The sequence below is a fragment of the Phalacrocorax aristotelis genome, chromosome 1 (genome assembly GCF_949628215.1).
Source record: "Phalacrocorax aristotelis chromosome 1, bGulAri2.1, whole genome shotgun sequence".
Taxonomy (NCBI): Eukaryota; Metazoa; Chordata; class Aves; order Suliformes; family Phalacrocoracidae; genus Phalacrocorax; species Phalacrocorax aristotelis.
The window spans coordinates 122,973,767-123,001,594 of NC_134276.1; the positions used below are offsets into that span (position 1 = coordinate 122,973,767).

At 37.6% G+C, this 27,828-nt stretch overlaps 1 protein-coding gene across 7 annotated transcripts in view; it reads left to right on the forward strand.

Annotated features, from left to right (window-relative positions):
- The window catches only part of CBLB (Cbl proto-oncogene B), a 136,244-nt gene extending 117,120 nt beyond the window's left edge, over positions 1 to 19,124 (forward strand). For 4 of the 7 annotated variants that reach the window (XM_075104534.1, XM_075104477.1, XM_075104516.1 and 1 more), the window contains exons 14-19: positions 1,566 to 1,709; positions 6,006 to 6,094; positions 6,194 to 6,325; positions 7,592 to 7,741; positions 10,042 to 10,161; positions 15,285 to 19,124. In XM_075104534.1, the coding sequence (XP_074960635.1) occupies positions 1,566 to 1,709; positions 6,006 to 6,094; positions 6,194 to 6,325; positions 7,592 to 7,741; positions 10,042 to 10,161; positions 15,285 to 15,547 (898 nt within the window). In that variant the 3' untranslated portion in view covers positions 15,548 to 19,124. The remainder of the gene's footprint in view (positions 1 to 1,565; positions 1,710 to 6,005; positions 6,095 to 6,193; positions 6,326 to 7,591; positions 7,742 to 10,041; positions 10,162 to 15,284) is intronic. The other 3 variants (XM_075104486.1, XM_075104497.1, XM_075104507.1) reach the window with 3 other exon arrangements.
- Positions 19,125 to 27,828: the final 8,704 nt, after the last annotated feature.

Genomic DNA, 27,828 nt, shown 5'->3' on the forward strand with positions numbered 1-27,828 from the left:
AAAGCAGCACATCTGCCCCCTTCTTTCTCTGTTCTTTTTCTTTCTCCCTTCATTTATTTATTCATACGTTCGTTTGTTTAGTGACTGGCTAGTACCCATGGTAGTCAGTTATTCGTTTTTGTTCACAGAGTACCTGCTTGTTCTGAAGTCATGCAGCATCATCTACAGTACATAGTGAAAGACACATTTTCATTTGTGAAGTGTGCTGTGTGAGTCAGGTGCTGCTTGTGTTGAAAAAACGAGGAGACAGGCCTGGCCTGTCGTTTCAACTGCACTTACGATAAAATCAAACTAATTAGACCACAGGAAAAGAATGTCCACTCCCTTCTCATATTTCCTAATAGTCCTTAAGAACTTCCCTAAATGATGTATGAAGTAGATGTATCTTGTAATGTAGCATGTAGTTCAGCTCAGGGGCCATTAGCCGTACTTTCAAGCCACAAATCAGGATGGCTGTGGATGCACTGCACGTCTTTATTCAAGGCCCTCCAGCTGCTGGCTTTTTTGTAGCAAAGAATAAAGGTGCTATTCGCTGCATAATGTAATGTCCAGATGAATTTTGAAGTTATACACTTACTGCTCTTCATGTTCAGCTAGTTTAAGAATGAACCTTCTGTTTGTGGTTTTTATGTGTGATCAAGCTGAAGTTAAATTAAGTCCTTAACGGAATCTTCTGTATTTCATATGTTTTGTGAGTTTCTTATTTATCTTAATGTATTGGAGTAATTGCTGTAAATGGAGGGGCTCCATGTATAAAAGAGTAGATGATGTTGATTGCTAGACCTATAACCTAACTAGTTATATTTTATGAAGGCCAAAAGATATGTTGAGCTTGCTAATAACTAACAAAATTACTTTGCCCAGACTGCTCACTAAAATGAAATTTTTGCCCATCGTTTCGTTTATAGTCATATAACAGAAAACCAGAGAGTAGGAGTTAGTTTTAGTTTTAAAAGAATTCTCATATCCAGCAGTATTCTCCATGGTGGAACTTGTTACCTGGAAATGGAGACTGTAAAGTCTGCCTGTTTCCTGGGCTTCCACTGCTTTCAAGAAGTGATATAAATCACTGTCTGGGAGGACAATTAGAGACAATTATTGTTTGGTGTAAAAATAATTTAAAATACAGATGAATTCTGGGAGTTTGAAAATGTTATGGCAGGAACAAGAACCCACTGAAAGGGTGAATGTCCACTGCCTCACTGAGCCCTGCTAAACACTGTTTGCCCTGAATTCACTTTTGTTTAGTTCTTTTGATAAGTGCAAACAGGTTAAGGCCTGTAAGTGCCCATTTAGTACTCTAATTCTTAGCAATTTTCTGTTATGTTGTGCCTGCTTGAAGTAGCTGTTTAATTTGTAGGTCAGCTGCCCTTTTCTGTAAGCATTCTCAGTGACCAAAAAGCCAGTAACCTTACAAGTTTTAGTTTGACATCGTGGTTTTGTTACCTTTTATGTAGCAGACATGTATTAAGGATATTAAAGCTAAAGAAGAGTATTTACTGTATTATACTGAGGTCAATTATGTAAGACTTAGAGCAAAACCAGTCTTTTTCTCATCTCCTTAGGTGCCCTGTTCCTCCAGCAAATTCTCTGTCTGATAAATCAAGGGATCACACAGATGATGATGATGAATACAAAGTTCCTTCTTCACATCCTGTAATACTGAGCTCACAACCACCTCACAGTCATAATATAAAAACTCTTGCTCGGTAAGGTTATTTAGCAGCCTTGAAGGCAACTTATTTACAGAAACTTTACTGTTTCAAAAATTTAACTGGATTCAACATTTATAATGATGGTTAAGCTTGCCTCCCTTCTAAAATGTCTTATCTTTTCAAGCTTGGATTACTCGTGCCTCTGTTTCATTTGACCACCACCATAGTCATAAACCTGTGAAGTTCGCTTTATTGTATCTCTGTTGGTGCCAGAACTGGGTATTTTTTGCATTTGAATACCATTTCTGCAGTTGATCCTTTTTCCCTTAGGCTGAGGCTTTCAGAACTGACCAAGAGATTCAACCCCCACAACACTTGCAAATATAATTTTTAGGAGAATTGTGTGCCTGAAATTCCCAAAGTCACCTTTGAAAATCTTAAACTTTCACATTTTATATAGTTCATTTTAAGAAGCAATGCAGTGTAGAAAAATATGTGAATTGGCAACTGTATGTACATACTTTTATTCTCTTTTGGTTGCATATGTACTGTGTCTTTTTGGCATTTTGAGCTGGTTTCACAGTATATTTTCTTTGTGCTTCTCAGGAAGAGAACCTTTTTTTAAATTCAGATGGAATATATCTCTTTTGCTTTAAACTTGTTCTAAAATAATACCTCCAGACTTGCGGTTCTCAATTCTTTATGGATTATGGCAAGGAGATTTGGAGCCAAGGGACATGGCAACTGAAGGCTGTGTCATACCTGGTGACCTTCCTTGCCTTTGAGTCATAAAAAAAATCTGAATGTCTGGAATTAAGAGAATAAGTCTTGGGAGAAAGAAGGGCCAATTCTCTACTGCTCTTGTAGGTCAAAAGTATGATAATAAAATCAAGTGTCGATCTAAAAAGTTCAGACTCTTCTGCTATTAAAAAAAAAAAAGCATATTGCCATTTTTGCCTCTTCTTGTCAGAATGTGATGTGAAGGACCACCTACCCTATGCTACCCAATGATGAATGAAACTCTCAACGTTAGTCAAGCAAAAAAATGGGGGAAAAAAAAAAGAAACATAATTCCAAAGCCCTAATCCTTTTTACCTATGCCATTTTTTTATTTAGGTGTGTTGTGCTTCTGCATAGGAATGTCTTTCTGTACCTTGCAAAGTCATCTAATAGAGGCTGAGTTGCTTTACGCAGGATGTAACCTTTCTTAGACAAGAAGTCTGCAACAGAAGAGAACAGCATGCGAACAGATTACCTTGGTTTGGCAGCTTCTGTGAGGGCTGTTAGGCTTCTAGGTTAGTAGTAGCGTGGTGCAATAGGAGTGGGCCTGTAGAGCGGACCGATTGTGAGGACCCCCCATCCACACTGTATGTTTTGGATTCAGACTAGCCCTAACATGGTGCTGTGGCTAGAGTGCCCTTTAGTAATTGCAGCACACTGGATGAGCTCTGGCAGGTCATCTTTTGAGTTAGCATCATCCAAAAGCATTTGAGTCTGCAGTGCTCTGGGACATCTCTGCAATGTAAACCGAAGTGCTGTAAGTGGCGATGGCTGGTGGAGATTTGTTTCAGTTCATACTCCTGACCTGAACTAAAATGTTAGAAGCACCCTGAAAGATTCTTGAGAAAATAACCAGCTGGAAAACTAGAAACTTCTCATTTTCCAGTAACCTTCTTTTCCAGAAAAGAGAGTTGAGTGCTTTCAATCAGCTGTTACAGGATTTCACCAGGCCATTGGAGTTATTAATAGAGGCTATAGATGCAAAGCTGATTTAAAAGTTTTTTCTAGTTTATTTTTTAGCTAGTTTACTTGGTCTTGTGCTTATGGTGGGTGTTTTGGCATTAATCCAGGACTTGCTACAGAGAAAGTACCTCAGTTTGTCATTTGGGTTGCTCTAGGATTAAAACCACGAACTCTTCTCATTATATATTCTGATAAGCATTTTAACTCGAAACAAACCATTCTCCTAAGCACTTAAAAAAAATCCTGTTGAGTATTTGTATATTAATATATATGATGTTCCATATACTTAAAATATCTCCTTTTAGCTAATGTTACTGCTTAGATGTGAACGCTGAGATAAAGTTTTCAAAAAGAATCTTGATTTGGGTTGATGCTGTATTCTTTTAATACACTGCTTTTATTCTCATGGGGAGGGAAGTGTCAATAAAAGCTTAACTTTTCCATATTGTTTAGCAAAAGTGTTAACAACATTTTTTTTTAATTGACATAAATTTTTAGCACCTTTCAGTTCTGTCCCCCAGTGTCACCTTCTCTTATCTCTTTCCTAAGTATTGCTTCCTCAATTCTTGGGTAGTACTTAAGAGTTTTCAGTAAACTAAAAAGCCTACAAAATTTCTTCTGGATTTTTTGTCATTTAGGAACTATGGCATTCTTCCATCCTACCCTCAAATATGTATTTTCTCTAAGACTTTTTGCTCTTTTACCAATAGATATGACAATGCTAAAAATATGGCAAGAATAATACAAAAAATTATTCATAGTCTTGTTTTCTGGCAGATCAGCTAATTGTCTGGTTTGTTACAGCTGATCATCTCTTCCCAGGTGTAGGGCAAATTCAGCAGTAAGAAATGGAGGGAAAGAATTTCAGCATTACTGATTAGGCTACTGTTAGAAGATTGATACATTATTACATTCACTATCTTTTCCTAATAAAGCTTTTTCCAAAAGGAAAAGAAAAGGACAGAAAGCTTGCTTGTTAGTGCTGATTTACTGCCATTTTTTCTGGTGTTTACTGTCGATGTAAACAGGTATTTCAGCACGATTTGTAAACTTATCGCTTATCTGGGCTCATTATGACCTGAAGACTTTTGAAGTGGTGCCATGTTAAGTTATTTTAGCACCTGTGGCTGGTTAGGGTATTGAAAATGCAGAATAGATTCAAATTAAAGTAGAAAATATTCTTAGTTATTTAGTGCATATGCTGAGGAGTCGAAGGAAGTGTTGCATCCATTGTATCTGGGAGGTTGAACCAATCTAATTTCAAAGATAGAAGCAACACTTCCTTTACCACTTCCCTGGGGAAATTAATTCATGACAAAATAGCTCTTACCATTAGGTTTTTTTTCTTTTGTCTTTTAAGTCTTATAATTATTCTTACATTGATTTCGTTACTCCTAGTTATAACTCTTGGGACCATGAACGCAATTTCACTTCCTCTTTCCTGTTTATATATTTTAAATTATTCCAGACCTTTATTCATCCCTCCTTTCCATATGGCCAAAGCTGATAGGTTTATTAACGTTCATACTATTGGTAAAAACCCAAGATCTGAAATTTTAGCTGTATATAGCTCTAGCAGATTTGCCAGTATGTAGTAATAATGGTGCATGGTGGGTTGGGATTTTTATTTTCAAGCTGGAATTGTTTAGCGCGGTGGCCTTTTTCCAGAGAAACTCTCTGGTTTTTCCTGAATATGCAGAGTCCACAGTTCCAATGACAAGAGTAATTTCCGAGTTCTTTCACATTTATTTAAACAATATTTAATATTATGAAAAGGCTTTTGTTCTATGTTTTTCCCTGAAGTATTTGAACAGAGTTGTCGTACAAAAATAACCTCCAATATTTTCTGACAAGATTATAGGCAACTTTGTACTGTTTGGTTTAGGTGATATTCATATTTAATGGGATACTGTTGTTTAATTTTGAGGGTGTAATATGCATCCGTTTTAAAAAATTAACAAACTGTGGTAGAAGTATCAGTGAGACTCAGCTTTTTGACACAGGAATGAATAGATGCCTGCTAAACTGCTTTAGCTAGTTGAATTTTTAAAATTTTTTTTATTTTATTTTCAGCTAAGGGTTTAGTTGAAATTTGTGATTGTTAGTGGTGTGTTGTGGTGTTCTGTTTGGGTTTTTTTGTTGTTGTTTTGTTTTATTTTGTTTAGTGACTTTTCTGTGTACTTCAGCACGGATAATTACCAAAATCCACATTTCCCTTTACCATGTTTCTGCTAGGGAAAATTCAGCAGCTGGGAAGGCAAAATAGGAGTCTGACTTAACTGTGTGAATAAACTAATGACCTTAGCTCTGAAGTGAGGACTATGTTTAATGTTAGTTCCTCCGTTATCTTTTAGTGCAGCCTTCAGTAAGTTATTTAAGCCGTGTCAGTATCCTACCAAGAAAGCAGTATAATCCTTCAAGGGAGTTTTATTGACAGTTAACCAGTATCTGGTCTCAGTATAAAAAACCGTAAAGTTTAAAATTCGTACAGTTTATAGTCTTTCATTCATTTCCCTCTAATGGACTGCCAGCTCAGGTATTTGGTCATTCTGGGAATTAATACTTGGATAACTGGTTGATTGCTGCCTGTTTAATGTCTGTCTTCAGGGTGTGTGAGAATGGTCAGTGTGCTGGAGTAACGAATGGGACACACAGTACTACTTCTGAGATGAAGAAATCAAAACATCCAGAGTTAGGTATGTTTCTATTTTTCACTATTTAGCAAGAAAATTTATTCTGTGCTGTTCTAGGGGTACAGCAAGAAAACATTCACTTCTTGTGATTGTGTCATTCAGGAGATGTCTATGATGCACCTACTGTTCCGGTACCTTTGCCACCTGCACGACCTCCTACAAGAGACAACCCAAAACACAGCTCTTTGCTCAACAGGACACCCTCCGATTATGATCTTCTGGTGCCCCCTTTAGGTTGCAGACTTTTTGCTGATTGCATTTAATGGTTAACATTGCCTAGATGAACCACATGCCATGTTTATTGAAAAACAACCACTGTTGAGTATGTTAAGAGTACCAAACAACCTATGGGCTAAATATTACAGCTGTAAGTCAGTATTTGTATCGATGATATGTATTTGGTATCTGTCTGTAAGCCCTCATGCAAGACAGATGAGAAGGCATACTAAATCTGTATTCAAGCTATAAAGAAAAGCAAAACCATTTTCCCAAAAATAAATTATAATTTTTTGTCCCTTAATGTGAAGTTTGAACATTGTAATTTAATGCAAGAGTGGAGGGTTTTTTCCTATTGTAGCTTAAATAATTCCATTTCTTTTATCAAATACAAAAAAGAATGCCAAAGAGGTGGTATTTAAGTCAAAGAAAGCTAAATCAAATTAGTTTATTGCTGGATTTTCTTTTCTTCCTACTGTCAAGTGACAGTTCAAAACTCACTGCTGCCTACAGTCACCAAAAGCTGTATTTTCCAACCCTGATTTCTGTCCTGTTCTCCTACACAGAAGTCAGTGAGCTCTGCCTATATACTGGGGCTGTGCTTGGCCACCACCTACACCTTCATTGACAAACTCAGCTGCAAGATTGTTAGACTGTCGTGTATGTGTCATCATCCAGTTTTCTGATTCCATAAAACCTTTTGAATTTTTGCCATATTCCTGCACTATACTACCTCTGGTCCCTGAAGTGTTCCGAGTTGTGAGAGTACATAGAATCAAAGGCAGAAGAACCTGCTTGGTAACCGTAGTCCTGTCTGCACCACCTTTGTGTAAGGTGTACGTTCTTTTGCCACACCCTAGAAAATTCAGTTTACATCTGGGGTCAGAGCTTTAGAACAGCAGACAAAGATAATACACAGTATGAATGTAACAGATTCAATGTAGTCAGCGCTGATGTTTGAATATCAATATTTTTCCTTAGCTACTGAAACATAGATGTTGTTCATTATAATACACTCTTTGCAATCGAGCCACTAAAAGAAATCTCTCCCCCATTCCAGAAAAGAAAGTGAGCACTGCAAAAGGTCATTGAGAACATCTTTTAAAGAGGATTATGCATACTGAGTCAGGTTTACAATTTCATTACTGGAGCCACTGAAGTGCCAGGTGATCCCTAGGAGTAACGGCCTTGGCAACCAGAGAAAAATAAATTTTAAGCTTCACTCTTTATTCTACAGTTCTTAATGATATCTTGCTCATCTAATAATTTTTTTCTAAAATGCAGGCGAAGATGCGTTTGATAACTCACCCCCTTCACTACCACCACCACCACCACCACCACCACCACCTGCTCGGCACAGCATGATTGAGCACACAAAACCTGCTGGCTCAGGAAGCCGACCTCCTTCAGGACATGAACTATTCCTTCATTCTGGTAGGAATACAAAGTACAAAATGTATTTTATTTACTTTTCCTTCACTTCAGAAGCTTATCTGTTCTGTGATGAAGTTGTCATCAGGCTTCAAAAGTCTGTTTTGCCTATACTTCTTTATACAAATATTCAAAAATAGGGGTTTTTTAATGGTGGAGTTGAAACAACTCAGAATACAAAGAGACTTAGCTTTTCAGTATCCCAAAGTAACAAAATAAGGTCAATATTTCTATACCAGGCTAGGCATTTTGCTAAATTGTACTTTTCTAGTAAGAGTTGTTACTTGTGAAGTACCAAGTTCTCTGCTGTAACTGGTAACACTAGTCTGTATCCTTTTGGCAACTCCATTGTTTTCTGTAGTAAGATATAATTCATGGGGTTTATTTTCCAGTTGGAACTTGAGGAAAAACTAGAAAATAAGAACATCCTGCTTTGTTAGAACTGTTGTAAAATTTTGCTGCAAAACAGTTGTAGGCACCTGTGTTCATAACCTTTTTGATAAGTCAAATTTTCACCTATCTCTCCCCATGAATCACTGTGACACTTTTCCAGTCTGGTATTTCGCTTGAAAAAGGCATAAAAGCTATGTTCACAATTGACAAATTTTGTCTTTGAGTTGAAGTGTTTCTGATTGTCAGGTTAATTAAGTTGAATATGTCTGCTGCTGATGGTACAGATTACAACAGGGTTTTTGTGGGTTATAGTGCATAACTGTCAAGTGACTTTGTTTTTCCTCTGTGGAAGCTTCCAAAGGATGTTGGTATCTTAAGTTTACCTGTCCCAAGAATATTTTCAGTGATTGTCTACCTTGTGATCCAGTTAGATGGCTTCCTCCTCCTATCTACTTTTCTTAGAAGCTGTATGGAGAGGGATAGATGAAATGTTTTGGTGATAGTATCACAGGAATGCCGGAACGTAGATGACAAGCAGTCACTCAATAATAGCCTGGTAGGTTGTCGAGCATGTGGCTGGCCTTTGTGAATGATAGTAGCTCTGGGATGAAAGTGAGCTAGTTCATGTTGAACTGGAATGATCTTTTATGGAATTTTTTTGTTATTCGGTCCAGTCTGAATAGATGCCTCAATTGTATTATCTGATGCAGAAACACACACTGTGCCATTCAGTTCTAATGGGAATGAAGAATAAGAATAGAAACCCTCACACACAGACACACACATGCTCCATCAATCCGTGTGCAGTTCCCAGAAACATGCAGAGTTTTAAATTATTAAGTGTTATTTCCAAATAATCTAAGAGGCATCACTGACATGTTAAAAAAAAAAAAAAAACATTTAATAGCTTTTAATTAAAAATCTGGAAAATGTATCTTAGGCCAGGTATTGTTCTTCATATTTGCAAAGTGAATACAATCTTATAGCAGTTTTCATTAATCTTATAACTGTATACATCTACTTAGGCATACACGGTTGTGTAGATTGGTCTTTTTTATTCATGTGGTATTTCTAAAGCCATATTAATCACTTTGCGTCTTGTCAAATAAACTGCTGTAGATGACTGTGATGAGTTTTTGATGATTGGTTTCCATACAAGTCTTGGGGGTGAATTCTCAGCTATCCATCAGAGCCTGTCAGATTAGAATAATAATCTCATCATCAACAACAGCAAAATGCTGCACTCACATACAAACAGTCCAGAGCAGAAACCAGGTCCAGGATGATGTTAACACTTGCTCAGCTGCATCCTCAACAGCACACAATATGCCAGGACTACATATTTCTCTCATTTTTAAAATTCTGTTCCTGTAAGCAGTAGAAAGAACTGAAAGGCCTAGTCGCAGCCTTTACCAGGACCTGTAATATTTACCCGCAGCTGGGACTGTATGAATAGAAAATCTGCCCTGCGATCTTTGTGAACTGCAAAGTACAGAAGTATTACCAAGCTCCAAACAAACCGAACAGCTGGAATATTTCTAATTGTTCTGTGTCAGGCTTCGCAACCTCTTCCATGCTTTGCCAAGGCACAAACCTAGCAGTGTCAGGGTTGGGTAATTAAAAAGTACCTCATGGATGTAAACAGAAGAGCCATGGTCAGTGCAGGATAGACCACCTTTGAGCTGTGCTCTTGGTTTTGTCGCTGCAAGACAGAGTTACATGTCTACTATGGAAGTGTTGAATTTGGATGTATTTGTGCATATGCATGTGCTATGGGGGAACACTCCTCTTTGGATTCATGGCTCCTCTGTCTGAAGCGAAGCTATTTTAATCCTAGGTTCTATGCATCAGCCCTCCCCCAAATAATAATTCTAATTATTCTAAGACACCTTTATTTTCTTTTATTACAGATCCCCATTTTGATCCGATAACTGGTCATGTTCCTTTGCCACCTGCTCGTAGAGTAACTGGAGAAAACGTCAAAACAAATAGGACATCTCAAGATTATGATCAACTTCCTCCCTCTTCAGGTAAGGTAGAAAGCTGTTCTTGTAGAAAATTACAACTTTATGGAGCAAATAACTTTCATCCATAAAGCCCAATACGGTTTTTGTCATTTGGTCAACAAATGGTCATGGTAATATTGCTTTACAAAAAATACAAAATCATCAAAGGATAACAGAGATTAAAGTTCATCAGTAAAGGTAGAAGTGGCTACCTGTTCTCTGTAGGTGTAGATATTATGGTGTCAGTTTCATCAGCTGCCAAGCTGAAAGCTTATGTGAGTTCTCGTGTTCCTTACTTTTTGAGAAAGGCAGAGATTTTTCTGCCACCTTTAAACCTCACAGGAGATCATAAGTTCTGCAGGGACCGCTTGCATCTCACTTCCATCTTTGTTTCATTGCTCCTAAAAGAAAAAAAGTAGCTTCACTCTTGTGTTATTATTTTCTGATCCTTTTTGCTACTTTCACCAATTTGAAGACAAATTTTCTTTTCTTCAGATGTGCATTGTATATGGGGAAGGGGAAAGATTGTCCCATCTGCATAATTTTGCTGTGTGGGGAGACCAGACAAAGAAAGAGCCAAGTGATGCTTTGAACCATCATTCATTCTCCAGATAAGAATGAATTGTGCATGAAAACTCTTTTTTAATGCATAAAGAAATAAAGGGCCTTATTTCTCTAGTCTTTCAGTTGTAATGATCATCAGTGTTTGACTGCAACAATCACAAGTGGAAAAATGATACATTTTAAAAATTGTAATTATATCTCTCCTTCTTAGGAATACATAGTTCATCTCTGTTGTGGTATAGGAATGAAATAATATGTTTTTCCAACTTAAAGAACAGGGGAAATTAAGTAATCCTAAAGAGTGCTACAGAATTTTTAATGAATAGCACATTTGAGAATTAATGTGATACCTTTGGTAAATAGTAGCACTTTTGGGAGGTGTTTTTCTTCTCCAATATAATATTGTTTCTCCTTTTGACCTGTTGTTAGAAATAAAGTATTTTATAATGCATGTTTTCTATGTGACACTGTGAGGAATCTATTTGTCTTACAATGTTAGCCTGGTTTATTTAGGGCATTTTAAATTCTTTTATAATACCAATTATGACAATGATATAACTACCTTTTAAAGCTACGGAGTTTTCCTGCATTTCTTGCAGTTCTGTGGTAGAACAATTTTTAGTTTTCCTAAATTACTGCAAAATGTTTGCTACTTAAGTTCTTGGAGCTTTCTGATGTTACTTAATAAATACTTTTCCATCTGTATGTTTCCCACAGTCATCTTCTAAAACACCCACATGTGTCGACCTTTGCTATAAATATCATTCTAAACCAGCATGATGTACAGCAAGATATTCAATTTACTTTCAATTAAATGAAAACTATGTGATAGATCATGTCATATGCTTAATTGGAAAGTTGTTTTTACAGTGGTAGTAATTCCATAGAACAGAACTGATGAGCTTCAGGATGAACTGATTCACCTTCATCTATGATTTAAAAAGACAATGTAGAGATGTAACTCTACTCAGCACTTTTGTTTTGCATTTATTCTGAACTAATCAGTTTACTTAGGAAATTCTTCATTTCAGCCCTTTCGTATGGTGATTCTTTGAACTAGCTGGAAAAGAAATGTAGTTCACTCTAAAATCCAATTATAATTTAGCCACTGGCTCCCCAGAGTAGCATGGGGAGCCCTTTAACTTCTGTGCCTCGGTTTGACTGTTTTTAAGATTGCTGTCGTGATGTTTAACTGAATCGCTAACATGTAATGAGAAACTTATTCTAATTCAGCAACACTATTTAGTATTGAATACGTAAGAAATAGTTCTCAACTATGCACCTAACTATCCCAAAGACATAGTTTTTCAAACTTCTTAAACACAACTTTTTAAAATTATTACAATAAAAGCAAGAGAAGGAGATATTACTAATAGTTAGCATGTTTTACCTAAGCACAGCCAATGATACATGGGAAAGGTAGAAGAAAATTAGGCTCCTAATATAGATGTCTGCTGTATTTTACTGAATTCAGCTATTCTGTAAGAAATTGATTCAAATGACTAGTTAAGTATATTTTTCTGCTGCCTATTCACTCACCTGGCCTTCTTAAAGCTCTTGCATGCAAATTTAAATTCCTTTACATGGAAATGTTGGTGGGAGGGTGTCACATATTATTTCAGGATGGATTCCAGCTACCCCTAAGGGGACTAATCTGCTGCAGTAATGCAGAATAGGAAGATCGTACCTAAGAGCTTGATGGGCCAATAAATGCAGTTACTCCTTTCTTCCTTTCTTTCTTTCTCCCTGCTCTGTCAGTTCCTTGGTATCGATGTCCCCTGGGTATGCTTTGTTCCCATACCCCAGTTAGATTAGAGGTAGCTACTTGCCACTGCTCCACAGAGCGCCTTGCACAACAAGCCTTCGTCACCTGGTTCTCTGATGCTACTCAGTCGGTCGGTGGAAGATCATGGAACATATAAGAGAAGCAACGAGGGGAGAAAAGAGGAGGGGCATTTCACAGCAGAGAGGAGTAGGCAGTTGGCATCGTTACAGATATCCTCCTCCCACTGTGCCACAGAGCTCTCACCTTACAACTTCTTCCGGGCTTTTTAAACACGTATTAAATGAGCCTGTCTCTGCCTTTATACTAACCCATTACCTAAGGGTTAAATCTAGCGCTGAATTACAGAAATGTGAGTGGTAGAGGAAGCTCCTTGCTGCAGAAACTGTTAATTGAATTACACAATTAGAAAATCTATTTAAATTTTTAGTTAAGCATCCATGGTGGCTTAAACATCAGAGCGGATGGGAGGTTGGGAAGGAAAGTCCTGCTTAAATACCTCTATCTCAGTGCCCAGATGGACATGCAGCTTAGGCTTAGTATCTTTAAGCTCAGGATCCAATGTGATACCCAGCTTCAGCTAAAATTTTATGTGGATGTGAAGATATTGAAAGAGATGTCAGTGCTCAAAAAAATAATCATGGGAGTTGAGTTAGAGAGAGAGAGGGCTGAAGATCTTAAAGTGTCTGTCCTATATAGAGATGTCACTGTAGTGAGAATAAAATGCCTATGCTGCAAATCTGCTGACAGAATTAAAAATGACCTTTCTAAATGATGTGATTGCTTAAGAAAGTTTGTTTGGAAGCTTCGGCAAAATGGAGGTTTTATACAAGAAATAACTTCAGTTTTAAGCCTGTATTAGACTGGGTAGAGCAAAAAATACCTCATGTAACACAAACACAGAAGGATCTGAACTATGCATAAGAAATTTCTTCTCTACTTCAAGCCCAGGTGAAAATGTAAAATTTGCAAATTAATTCCGTTTCATCCTCTATAGAAATGAAGTCCCTAATGAAATGTGCATATTAAAACAGCTTGAAACGTTTGTGAAAGAAAACTGATTGGTTTTAACATGACATACTGCTATTTTAAATATAAGGCATGTTCTTCTGTTACAGTCTTGAGTTTTCTATAATAAGTGAAATGAGAAAATCAAACTTGTTTTTGATTTGTTTTTTAGTTTTTAGCCACATTTCCTGAGCTATAGTTATTTTCTCAAACCAGTGTGTTTCATGGATCTTCCACACCTTCACAGCAGGTTTGGATCTGCTTCAAGTGTGTTCACTAGAATGTTTAGCATTATATAATTCTTTTAATCTTCAGAGAGGAAAAAATCATAACAAATATGAAATAGCCCCTACTATCTGTAGGTTGTGTCATAACTATTTGCAAGGAAAAGAGGCAATGAAATCAGAACAAAATTTATCTTAGCCCCTTACTGTAAATTTTTAATCAAATTACTCTCATCCATTTGTTGGATGAATATCACCATCTTGCTAAAAGCACTGTTTGCTTATCTTCTCTGAATTAAGAAATGGAATTAAAACTTACAGCAACACTGTCATCTGAATGCATGGAAACCACTGAGAGAAAAATACACCTTTGTTAAACGTTCACTAATGTGAACTATTTTCATTCGTCTGAAGTATTTAATGTACTCAGCTGAATTACGGTTCTGCTATCCAGTGTTATGGTAAGGTAGTGTGTTGTAACAGCAGTACTAGAAATACAGCATTCTTTCATCACTAAAAAACTGCCTCTGAAGTATTTAACACTGCAAAATGCCATTGCTGTCAGTGTAAGTAAACAGGAAGTATTACAGCCATAAATTCCTCTGATTTATCTATCAAAGTCCCTGTTGATGATACTTTTTAGAACCCTTTTTGAAAGATTAAAGACTTTTTTTTTTTTTTTTTTAAATACTTTGCTCTTGAAAGTGTTTCCTGCTCTATGCCTGCTTGTATTTAAGCTTCTTATTGTGGAATCAGTAAGGATAAAGAGGTTTCAGTAAAGTACCAAGTGTACTTGAGCACAAAACTCTTGACTCTGAAAAGATTAGGAAGTTTGAATATTAGCTTTTTCATCAGAACATCATGATTCTTAGCACCAGCATTAACTGTGAAGGTAACCTTTCCATAGAAGTGAAGGAAAGGGGAGATATTTCCAAAGGGCGGCTGGAGAGGAAGGGTTGTGCGCTGTTCTCACCATTGAAAATAACTGGACTAGAGTTTTTTTTATGAGAAACCAGTTATTTCTGTGCTTACGCATAGCAGCTATGCATGAAATGAACTGCAACTGACTGAACAGAGCCTGCAAGATGTACCAATAAGTGAAGGATTTCTCTCACTCGCGCATATTTGGCTGGGTTCCCCTTCTGCACAACCTATGGTCCTGAATAAAATTGTGATTGGATTTATTTGTTTGTTTCAAACAGACTAAGAAAAAGTTCTCAAGCAGTGGGTTGAGAGTGGAGAGCCTTTAAAATTTTGACTGGCCATTTTCACCATCTTTGCTGTTTCGTTATGCTTTCTTGTTTTTTCCAACTTTGGGTAATTCACATTGTAACTTGCACGTTCCTATCACATTATTAAAATAGTATTTCACTACATTATTTCCATTTTGGATGTTCTCGAGGAATTCAGTTTCTGTCCAAATTTTAAAATGAAATGTATTGCGAATTAAAATATCTCTTTATGTTTCTTTAGAATTCTACTTTTTAAACTGTTCGTGAGGCTTCGCCTACCTATAACACTATTTTAAGCCAATTTAGAATGATTTCTATCTCCTTTATTTGAAACAGATGGTTCACAAGCACCAGCCAGGCCCCCTAAACCACTTCCTCGGAGGACTGCACCAGAAATACACCACAGGAAAGCATACAGCTCTGACAGTTCCTCGGAAAATGTGGATGCGAAAATTGCAAAACTTATGGGAGAGGGCTATTCCTTTGAAGAAGTCAAGAGGGCACTTGAAATTGCCCAGAATAATGTTGACGTGGCCCGTAGTATTTTAAGAGAGTTTGTCTGTTTTCCTCCACCGGTTTCCCCACGTCTCAATCTATAGCAGCGTCAAGATATTCTTGGAGCAAGTGAATTCTGCATATACGCGTGTGGACTGGGGAATGAGAGGAGGAAGAAGAAAGAATGGAGTATTTTTCTTTCATCCTTAGTAGAAGGGTGTGTGTTTCCAGCCGTTTATCAAAGGCTCATGGCTGCTCTGATCAAGACTTATAAATATGCTGAGGCTTATGTATTTTTGCTAGCCATACTTTTTTAAAATCAGGGTTGAACTGACAAAGTAATTTAAAGAAGTTTACTTCCCTAGAACTTCTAATCTGTGAAATGCTTTTTCTTGTTTACAAGTTGGCAAGTTACGGTTTTCTAGTTGATGCCTGTACTATGTTCCTATTCATATTCCCTTGTACTCGTGGTCAGTTCTGCTGTAGCATTCCCAACAGTTTCCATGCTGGCCACCCCATCAACTAAATCATCACTTTCCAGAATTTCTGTGTTCGTTTGGTTTTTTTCTCTTACAAGATGCTTTAATTGTTTTTTGCATTTCAGCTCATCAAATGCAAAAAGTATGTGGCCTTCACTACTGATTTTTTTCTTCTGAGATTCCTTTGCTTTTGAGAGAGGAAATATCTGAATGTAAAATGCATTATTCTGTCTATGAACTGCCTTTTCAAAGGTATTTTGACGGTAATGTTGGGCAGCTTTCTGTTTAATTCCATGACCTGTAGTCCTCAAGGTCTTTTATACAAGGTTTCCACAAAAAAAAATCCCAGCCAACAAATAAAACACTTCACGCAGCAGCAATATTGAGTTCTGACATGTAAAAGCTCTTTCCAATTTGAGTATTTGATTGCAAATGTTCAAAAAAGCCAAATGCACGTGATAGTACTGTCTTTCAATTACACACTAATGGCACCAATTCTCTATGACCTATGTAAACTGAAGCGTGCCAGACTAGAAGGAATCTTTTTGAATCACTGTATTCAGGTAAATTCCAGTTCTAGCTTCTGTAAAGTAGAATGTGGTTAATTTTCTGTTTGACTGATTATCCTGTGGTTCGTTGTGGCTTGGATCAGTTTGTATTAACACGGAAACTTTAAATCTTTGATGCACTGTTAATTCCTAATGCTACTGTAGCAATATTTTTTACAAAGTTCTTTGGTAACCTCCTCCTCTACACACTTTATTACTCTCAAGTATGGTTTTAATACCCAAATTCATTCACTCACTTTCCAGCTGCTTAGTTGGAAATGCATTTTTGCTTTACATGGTTAGTGGTACTCCAGGCTTTGATGTTTTATTTTTGAGCCCAAATTGATGCAAGCCAAATCAAAAATCTTCCCAATTTTAGAAAAGAGAGAGAAGACAACTCTGTTCTTAGTACACTCAAGAGTCCAAATATTTCCAGAATAATTCTTAAGATTGCTGCTTTCTTGGTTTTTTGAAATCTTCTTTTATTACTATTGAAAAGATTGAAACCATGTGGTAGTTAGAATATTTTTCATATTTTGAGATGTGACCAGTATATGAGAATTCACAGCGTGCTAAGTTGGGTGTGAGATATGTATTTATTGTTCCCTGTCAGCTGTCGGTGTTCTCCTTCACTCAGCGCAAGTGGTAAAAGTTACATCACCTACCGGATCCGATCTCGGCAGCCAATGCATTTGCTTTAAAGACTTTTAAAGACAGCAAATGGCTGAATTGCAGGATGCAAAATAACTGGGAACACCCAGTGGAGATTACTGTGATATCTCAAAGTCCATCATTTCATCAAAGAACCTATTCTTAAAACTAAATAAATTATTTTGTATCATCACAAAGCATACTATGGGTATCATTAATCTGCTTCAGTGATAACAGATGATCAGGAGAATTCAGGGTATAGGGAAAAGCTTCTGTTCCATTTTGATTTAAGCAAATGATTCTGAGTTTATGTCCTAGAAAAGGGCATTTGCATCTTCCTTTAAATGTTTATTCCTTATGAATTCCTGTGGATTCCGTATTCACAGTTTATGAAAAATTTTGGTTGAAATTATATTCTGTGCTTTTAGTTCGAGTAAATATCTTTCCTCAGTTTTGGGGGGAAGTTTTGTGTAGCCGTGAACTCTCTTGTTCATTTGTTTTGTTTACAACATCGCTCTAGCATTTTAGCTAACTATAAATGCAAAATGATTCATGCTATTAAATTAAACACTGGAATTACTTAAATGAGGTTCTAGCAGAACTGCCAGTATAGCAATGACCCAGTGAAAAAAGAACGCTTTACAAGGATAAGCAAACAATGTGCAGATTGAGTTTTGAAATTTTGAGTTGTAATGAAGAACTCGTTTTCTCATTTTTATGCAGCAGTTTAGTCTAAGTGACAGCCTTATGTTTCAATTAGAGGCTGGAACTGTTGCCTGATAGATAAAGGTTTTTAAATTTTTCCTCCTTCTTTCTCATTGTGACCACCAGAGACACTTTTTTTTTTTTCTTTTTAGTATGTGTTAAAAAAAAACCTTGATGAGCAATATTCTGAGTGGTAACTTGACCGGAGTTCCATTAATCTTTAAATGAGTGTGCTAATAACACTTCTAAATAGTGGAACGTGAAGACTATTTCAAACTTGTTTTGGTTGATAGTTTTAAAGTCAAACAGAGCGAAATTGCTTTGCTAGAGTGCTGCTGTTTACTCTGCAGGAATTAATAGGCTTAAAAGAAATTAATCTGGCTACAGTCTAGTTCTCTAAACTTATTTTAACCTTTGAAAGACTTAAGGCTTTGAGCCTGGCAGTGCGTTATGCACATATATAACTTTAAGGAAGACTGACTTCAGTGAGAGCGCTTGAATGAACAAAGTTGGATAAACTCAGAAACATGCGCTATCATATTTCTTCCAATTAAATGTCATTGCAGGCTTTAGACCATCATTCTGATGCCTGTTGGCCTCACGTTTTGTGTCCTTTTGGCTAAATGGCTGCATTTTAAGCAGATCGGTTGAATCAGACATTGAACAAAGTAAGTGGGCATCATCAGCATGGGTCTTACCCAAAGACTATGAGTAGAAAAAAAATTGAAAGAGTGATAAAATAAATGACTTTAATATGATTAGCCATGTTAGTGGCTTGGCTGGAACCCTAAAATTGCCACTGGTAAAATTTGTTCAAGTTCAGTATCTTAAGAGTGCATCTGGCACAGTTCTTTTTCATAATGTGAATTTAGGAAGCTTTGTACCGGGATCATTTCTTCTGTTATATTTCTCTCATTTTCAGCTTGAAGCTTTACTTTGCACTGATGACTCTGACCTGGAAGCATTTAAATTTGTGTCCTAAAACTTGACAAATTTTGAAGCAAATGAATACCATATTCTAAGCAAATTCAGGTACTATCTGTTGACCTGGAATTTAGCTCTTTTAGGAATGGCTTCTCGAAAAAGGACTTCAGTAGTTTCCATTTTGAAGGATTTTCTTTCAAATAACTATTTTATCTGAAAATGCCTTTTATAAACTTGTCTAACGTGGCAAACTTAGTGACGTGTTCGATTAATTTATATTTTATTCAACATTCTTTTTAAATTTTGGTTATTATGTAAGCTCAAGTTCTTTATCTGTTCTTGTAAGGTATTTTATAAAATTAATGTTAACAGAACATTGGGTTGGTCCATGATTTTTTAAGACTCTGTCTCTCTTTTATTGAATATTATTAATTTTCACATGCTGCCTTAGAAACATAGCCTATCCTGTGGAGGGGTTTTAGACGCCATTGTTTTGTAAGCCAGAAAAATGGGCCCTTGCTCTAAAATAAGGCGAATCATTACATTGAGACATTTGCTTTATATCCCCATGCATTACTTTATTTCTAGATTTCAGTAGTAAAAATCTATAAATTAGCAGTAATTTCGGAAGGAGAGGTGATAGTTGCATGGCAGAAAGATGATAATCATTAAATATTTGGTATCCAAAGTGGTGAACATATAGTCTGATTGTACATTAATTTACAGGATTTCTTCCTTAAGGATATTTCAGTAAGCTCACACTGATATTTCTTTAACACCCTGTGCATTTACATTCTCAAGCATTGTACTCCTAATGTAAAAAATATTTTAGGAGTGTGAAACATTTTTTTTCTGGTACTATATTCCAGCATTCTGACAAAAGTTTAGAATTTCTAACCACTCTACTATGCATGACAACGCAGCTATTACTATTTAAAGCCCTACACCATTCCCTGCAGGTTGGATTAGCCCTTCAATGAGATTTTTCATGGTACTTTCTTCAGTCTATGTTAAATCCTTGTCCATTATATAGGTCACTAGTCGTATTACTAAGTAGGGAAATTAACTGTTTGGTGTACTATTGCTGCCTATTTCTTTAATTTTTATTCTTCCGATGTGAAAGACTACTGTCGCTTCATTGTGTTATGATCAAATTTTAGCAGCTGGGTGCTCTAGGAATGTTGCGGGAGTTTTTGTTTGATAGACTCAGTCATTAATTCTGTACAAGATACCTGCCTCCACTTATCAGTTGCAATGAGTCTCCATCAGGAAAATGATAAATTTAGATTTAGAACACTGTGTGTTACTTTGGCACCTAAACAGTCCGTTTGTCCTTAGATGATTTCATATCTAGCAGGGAAAATTCTTATTAAAAATGTTCTAAATCCCAAATCTCTTAAATCACAAAATAAATCCTAAATTTGTGAAACTCAATCCCATACCTTTCCTGAACATCATAAGGAATTTAAAGGCCTCAGAATAATATGAACCATGACAAGATTCTTGCTTCCTAGACCTGCCAGAAACAAAAGCACAAACCAATTGAATACTGATCTTCTGACTGTGAAGCTGCTTGCATCTGTCTCAATCTGTAAAGGAATCAGCCAGTCTAACTACAGGAATACTTGTTTGGAAAAAAAGTCAGCTTTTTTTTTTTTTTAATTGCAAAAACTGCCATGGTAGCCAGTAAGATGGGAGAGGAGCAGAGAACTACATAGAAGAAGATTCTGTCCTAACAGTCCAAGCCCCTCTCTCCTGTTGATGTACAAGATTTAGCTGTTTTGAACTGCCTGAGTGTCTGGTACAAATGAAGGAGTATTTGTTAAGTTTACTCCAGTCTTCAATTACTGTGTCCTTCTCCAAGAAGTTCTTTAAAAGACACGCTGTTTTGGAACAGGATGCCGGGGTCTTGGCAGCAGAGGGAAGCGTGAAGCAGCACTCTGCTCAGACTGTTTTTTGTCGCTAGCAAAACAACCAAAAGCTTCAAACAGATTTAAGTGGCAACACCTCTGTTTTGAAGCTCCTCATCTTGTATTTTGAAGGGTGTGTATATGTACGTGCATAGGTACATGCTAGTCTGGTGACGCATGGAGGGGAGAGTATGCCAGCTGATGCCAGCCTGCGGAGTTCAGAACTAGGCCGTGGTACTCACCTCCGCAAAATACCTGCTCCTTTTGGATAGCTGAACTGATTCTGCAGAATAATCAAGCTGCTACAGTCATCCATATTTTAAAAGGCAAGTTTTTCTCCCTAGATAGCTGGGGAGATGCATATATTTACTCCAAAATAGATAGTGTTCTTCTATGTGTCTCTGTAATGATTAGGTCACTGAAAATAATAAATACTCCCTAGTTTTCATTGGACCTAAGGAGAACTTGTCCTTAATCCAATTAGCAAATTAATAATCACTGAATTTCAAATACTATACAAAGAGAAGTAGGTCTACATCGTCAGCCATTCAGAAATACCTCAAGGTGGTGGCTGGCGTAGTTTTCTGAAGCTATTTTCTTGCTTGAACATATTACTTTCAGATGTTTACTCTTGAAGCTTACATGTTTATTACCAGTTCAATATGGTCCTTATAAACTTCTTGGACCATTATTTCAAAATTTTTATTCTCTGTACTTTTTGCTACAGCTGTTATCAGTAATACCTTTATTGTCTAGGCTCATACGCTGAAATTCAAATAATCCTGCTCTCACACATCCCAGCCTGGGCCAAGTTCATCCCTGCTTCTGTCCCACAACAGACGCATTACTTTGTCTGCAGCCTCATCTGCTCCCTCTAAGACTTTTTCCTCTCTTCCTCCTACCCCAAATCTCTTCACAGTGACACGACCAGCACATGCTTCATCTCGGTAACAACAGACACTGACAGTCTCCCATCTCAGCTTTCAACCACATCTCTGTTTTCTTCTGTAGCCCCTCGTGAGTGTTCTGCTAGTTTTGTCTGTCTCAATCATTATACAGATCTTCCATGCCATATCCAAATGGGGCCCCCGTGAGCACAGGTTTCCAAAATGCGTTCAGAATTCTGTGAGAAAGACTGTTTTCTTTGTTACTGTCGCTGGCATTTTTTCCTGTTCCCTTCTCGGCCTGGAAATAAGCTCTTGTGTTTCACGATTTGTTTGTCAGGGGCGGAGATGAAATCCACTGCTTATTTCAGCAGATCCCTATTCTGTTTCTGAGACGTGAAAAGAAACCAATAAAGACAACCTCTCCTAATAACAGTCCTTGTGTTTGAGATGGCTTGTGTCTCAACGTGACAGCTAAGAAGTTTGTCCAACAAATGTGGCTCGTAGCTTGGAAAGCCACAATTATATTTGATTACTTCTAGTACTGAGTGAGGTGCAGGTTGAAGGGATAAATTCTGTAGGATGTGCCAGTGAAGTTGGGAAGTAACTTGCAGATAAAGGTAACTGATTACCATGAGTGGCCAGGATAAAATATTGACCCTATACCTTTGATGTCAAAGAAATAAGTATCATGTAGCTTGAAAATTCTTACACCGAAAAGGTAAAAATGCAGCATCTGAATGATTCCACCAATAGACCCCAAAAGACCTTTATTCTTCATTTGTCAGGTTGTGGTGATGATGATAATTTTGTAGCTTTTATGTGAACCAATATTTGTGAGCACCACTGTAGATAAAGGGTTCCTGGTTTTGCGTGCTGCTGCCTGGCAGGTGCACGTTATAGTTTTCCCAAAATCTAACAGAAATGGACAGTTTATATTAGGTCTCATACAAATGTCGACTGCCCACCTGGAAGAGATCAGCCAGAGACAAGACTGCTGGATGGTGAGGGAAGGGTTGAGAACGTACAAGCGAAGTGAGCAAGGAGGTGGTGAAGGTGGCATGTTAGAACCATGATTTATCTTGGGAGAGGAGTAGCATAATGGGAAGAGGAGGGAGGGAATAGGGTTGAAGGGGAAAGTGTGGAGTGAATCAGGTGAGAGAAGACAGAAGTTTGGAGCAAACAGCAAAAAGCAGAAGGAAAAAAGTCTGACATCTTAGAAAAATGTTTAAGTGCTTCAGAGTGTGGGTGGAGGAGGCAATTTGTAGCATGCAAGGGTGCACTGCAGTGGGGGAAACCTTACCGTGTTTGGGTCACAGCGTAGTCACATGACAAGGGCATTACATGCCTCCATGTATCATTTCTAGGTGACCTGCACAATAGTTAATACCCTTATTTTAGCGTTTACCCTCACACTAGTAGTCTTCACCCCCACCTTGCTGTGGTCTCTGGCACAGCTCTGAAATTCTGTGTGGCAAACCGCTCAGTCAGTTCTAATAGCGACATTTTTTTTGCCAGTGGTTTAACGTGGTGGTTTCCAGGCCCTTCAAGGCTTTTCTATATGTTTTGAGGCTTAGTTCTAGCAAGACGACCATTAGAAGTAAACGAAGCTAGCTTGGAGTTAAACAGATTTGTCTTCAGGCATGGCATCCTTTCCTTTGATGTGTTGGTGTTGCTGAGTAAACAGTCTCTGAGATTATTAGAATAGGCAGAGTCTTAATTGTATCTGTGCTTCGTTTTTATTATGTTAGATGCTGGCTGACCAGGGCACCACCGCAGGCTGTGAACAAGCTGTCAGATTGGCTCGTGGATCCCTTTTTAACCACATCCTATAACAATTCTTAAGGGCCTGAGACCAAATTAAAATTATCTGTGGCTTCATTCAAAGATGTTTTGGGTGTGCTTTTCACTTTCTGTGGCTCTGTAACTTGCTGTATTCACGTGTGGTGCCATGAACATAATGCTGTAAAATTCAACCTATCGTGAAACACGTGTCATTTCCATGTTTATTTAGTGATTCATATAATTTGCTTTGTGAAGTGCACAGGTTCCTATGATGGCGTGCACAGGACAAAGGTTAATTTCTTGCTAGTGATGAGTACAGCAGTGTGAACTAACAGCGAATACACAGAGGCTCCTGTTGACGTACAAACTATCTTAGCAATGTGGATTGGTTTTTCTTTGTTGAGCTGAAATTTATTTTTCAGTCATCTGCCATTATGGGACCTTCTGTTGTTTGTACTGTATCATCATTGTATTTGAGCTCCCTCCATTACAGTATTATCCACAGCTCTTGAGAATGCCCGGTCTTCTCCCTTTCAAGACTGTAGCAAAGTCTGTCAAGATAGCTGACATGTGTAGAGGGGGGCTGACTGGTTGGCTGATTTGTTAGTAGAATGTGTTTGTGGGATAAAAGGGATTTCAGGAGAAGCACTCAATTATTCTTATTATTATTTTAAGAGAATGGATTTTATGGTAGAAAAGCTTTTAATTTCAGTTTTCAGAAGTTATTGCACAACCCTTTAAAGAAAGGAAGACGCTAGTAGTATTCTTCCTTGTTTTTCAAGGTATATCTTGAACGGTGGCTTTGAGGGAGCCACATATTCTCCAATTATTTTGTTTCCTCCTTGGTTAATCAACAACTAAGAAAACTTCTGCTCCTTATACAGTTTGTGAAATTATGCCAACCTACTGATGCTTGTCCAACAGTTACACTGTTTGAACAAGATGTTGTTATCTCTTGGTGGCAAGTCAGTGACAACAGGACAAAAAGGTTTATCAGAGGAAATAGGGGAAGGAGGGATGTGACAGAGGTACCTGCAAAGGAAGAAAATGTAAACAGGTGAAGAAAATACTCTTAGGAAAATAGAAAGAAAATCGTTCATAAGATGACCATTCCTTCACCAGTAAATTGAGAAATGTAAATAGCATTATTAGCTAAAACACAAATGGTGGTAGATAATATGACTTAATAATTCTATTTAATGCTGTGTTAAATTAACAGGAAATCTCAGAAAGAACGGGCCTTTCATTTGTTCTTTATAGCAAAAATATATTTAATTAACATCTTCTAAGATGAAAAAATATTTTTAAAATTAAGTGGGTTTGAAATTGATACTGAGAAAGTTCACCAAGTCTTGCAAATTAATGACTAAGCAAAGAAAACCTCATTTGTCATCTGGCAGTTTTGTATCAGAGCCCAGTATGGAGAACCTGTTAAATCTAGAAAATGTTGAGACTACAGCAAAGGACCTCCTCTTAAGTCTTGGGAAGGCTCATAATACATGTGAATAACAGGGTGTATTTAATCTGGGGCTGGAATTGTGTGTTACAGGAATGTCAATTTAATCCTTACCCAGCCATATAGTTCCCACAATATTAAGGGTTGTACTTTATCCTATATGGAGTGCCGGCAGCCTGCAGTCCAGTTACACATTCATTCTTCCTCCATGCAGAATTTGCAACAGGTTGTTCTTTGAAATGGAAGGTGGTCTTTTTTTTCCTCAGCATTGAAATCTGGGTTTCACTTTTCGATGGAGTGGTGGAAATAGTTTTCCAACTACAGAGCAGCCTTGCTCTGATTTACGCTTTGTGCTCATCATTGGCATTAAATTGTACAGCCATCGGGCATGCTGAAAATTGCCATTGCACAAATACAATGAAATTATTTGGGGGGCAATTGGGATACCTCACTTTCGGGTGGTACAGTTTCAAGAGTGACTTCCTGATAGTCCAGCTTATTTTAAGATTTCTCAACTGGCGCGCTTAAAATTATCTGTGCATCCAAAATCAGTAGCTGCTTTTGGTATCAAAATTTAAACATATTTATCCAGGGAAAATCTGTAAAGTGCTCTTAGTAGGTGTTCCACTGTGTAGAAGGCAGAAGGGGGAGGAGAGAGGGGAGGGAGATGCCCTCTTTCTAGGTCTGTGTCTGTCTATTATATTATTCTCCCTAAACTGTAGAGGTTATATTTCCTGTGGTACTAGTAAAGCTTGTGTGAGTTCTGCTGCTCAAGAAATACAATTTATGTGCTATTTCACTCAGTTTCAATACAGAAACACGTCTAGAGACTGCAGAAATTTGTAAGCCAGGCCGGTAGGGCAGTTTACAAATGTACAAAGGAGAGCACTCCTTCTGCATTTGTGTAAGAACTTGGGAACAAACTGGACAATACTTCATTTGCATGTCTACTGAATAACATGTAGAGCAACGGAGACTCCTGGAAAAAAATAGCCTATAATAAGCTTAGAAATGCTTGCCTGATCTCTGGGCTGCATGTCAGCTAATTTGAAGCTGCAACGACAGTGGGCTTCCTTGGATTAGAGAATAAGAAAGAGGGGGAAAGTCCTTAAGACTTAAGGCACTTTTTTGCATTCTACGGTTGCATCCGTGAATTGGGCCTGACTCAAGCCAAGGGATCTGTTTTACAAAGCCATCTCCTGACAGGAGGAGATGTTGCTAAGACTTGCCTTTGAGTTTAGAGAGAAATTGGACTTTGAGATTGAAACTAAAAATATCAGATAATAACAGGGTATTTGGTTGTGCAAGTTTGAGTGGGGGTTTGACAATTATTTTCAATCCTTTAGCTTGAAGTTGTTCGTCTTTAAACTCTGTTGAGTAAAATCCATGGTTTTTGACAGGTTTGTTCCTTTCCCCATTGGGAAGGGGCAGGGCGGCGGGGTGGGGCTTGTTGATTTATGAAAGCTCTGTCAGATTAATTTGGCGGGGGCAGGTTCCACAAGATTCAGTGCGTGTGGATTTCAAAATGCTTTGAAAGGTATTTTAGGAATGCTGATACCAGAACTGTCATATATAAAGGAAGGCATCCTTTGGGTGTAGTGTCCCTGTGGCAGGCAGTAAAAAGTATATGAAGATGGCTTATGTCTCTAAGAAAAAAATCTCAGTAGTTTTGCTGATTCTTTTGTTTATGCTGTTAGAGCATACTATTTCTTGAGAAGCGTAGTTGTAGCTTCATTGTATGAAAATTGGAATTTAAATACACATCATAATTGTAGCTCATTTATTTGCACTTTTGAAAGTGGAGGTTGGTGTTATACACAATGCTGGAGAAGGCAAACTGGAAGCCACAAAACAGCGGTTCCGTGTTCTGTCTAGAGAATCAGAAATTCCCCTGTTCTGCAGCTGAACGGTGATCAATGGGAGATAAGCCAGGCTCTAAATGATGGAACAAAGCATTACAGGGTCAGTTTTATTGTTTCTCCAAGCTCTCTCATTGGTGATTTTTGGGTCCTTTTGCAACCACAAAGATTTTATTAGTTCAGTTTAAAAGAAGAGTTAAACCATCATGCATTCAGCAGGAGATGTCATGAAAAGTTCAAAGGGTAGGTGAAAATAATGGCATTTGCCTCCCTGTGCTGGGAAAACAAAATTCACGTGGGCCAAGGGACGTGATGAGGGCCACCTCATTTTGTGGGTGTCTACAGTTTGTTTCCTTTCTCCCTTAACTAGTCTTTTTCTTTAATAGTTTCTCCTCCTGTTTATCCAGATTTTCTCTATGTGATGCAAGTAGCAGTGTTGTCTACGTTCCCACTGTACTGGGATATAGGGTCTCAGGAACAAAGTTCCTCATGAAGCACTTGCTGTGGTATAAGGAGAAACAGGAGGCTAGAGCTGAGTGGCACAACAATGGCCTTCTGCATATTAACAGTGGGGACGTGAAAGGAGAAACTGCTTAGAGGGAAAGGAGGTAAAAATTTTATTGCTTGATAAAGTGTTAAACTGAAGCTGAAAGAAAAGAGAAAAAATTGTCAGTATGTGTCCAGCGCAGGAATGTGGGTTTGCAGAAGTATCGGAGGCAAGTGTTGCTTCCCAGATACTGCCTGAATAGCGTATGTTAAAAGGAAGAAAAACATGTATCAGTATCTGCCCTTCTGTTCAGTTGTAAGATGAACATCTTTGTCTTAGCACCTACGCCCACCAATATGCACTTTTTATTAGAGACCAAAACCAGTTATCCTCTAACTGTAATATTTATCACCAAGGCATGATATGGTGATTGTCATTTTATCACTGTATGGATTGTGCTAATTTTATTGTATATATTGTATATATGTTTATATATATCTACTGGTGCCAGCTGGTTTATTTACTTTCAAATACCAGGATTGTGAGACTGTGCAATGGTTAAAGTACATAAAGTACTTGCAGCATTTCAGTACTTAAAAGGGGCTTCTAAGAAAGATGGGGACAAACTTCTTAGCAGGCCCTGTTGCGATAGGACAAGGGGTAATGGTCTTAAACAAAAAGAGGGTAGATTTAGACT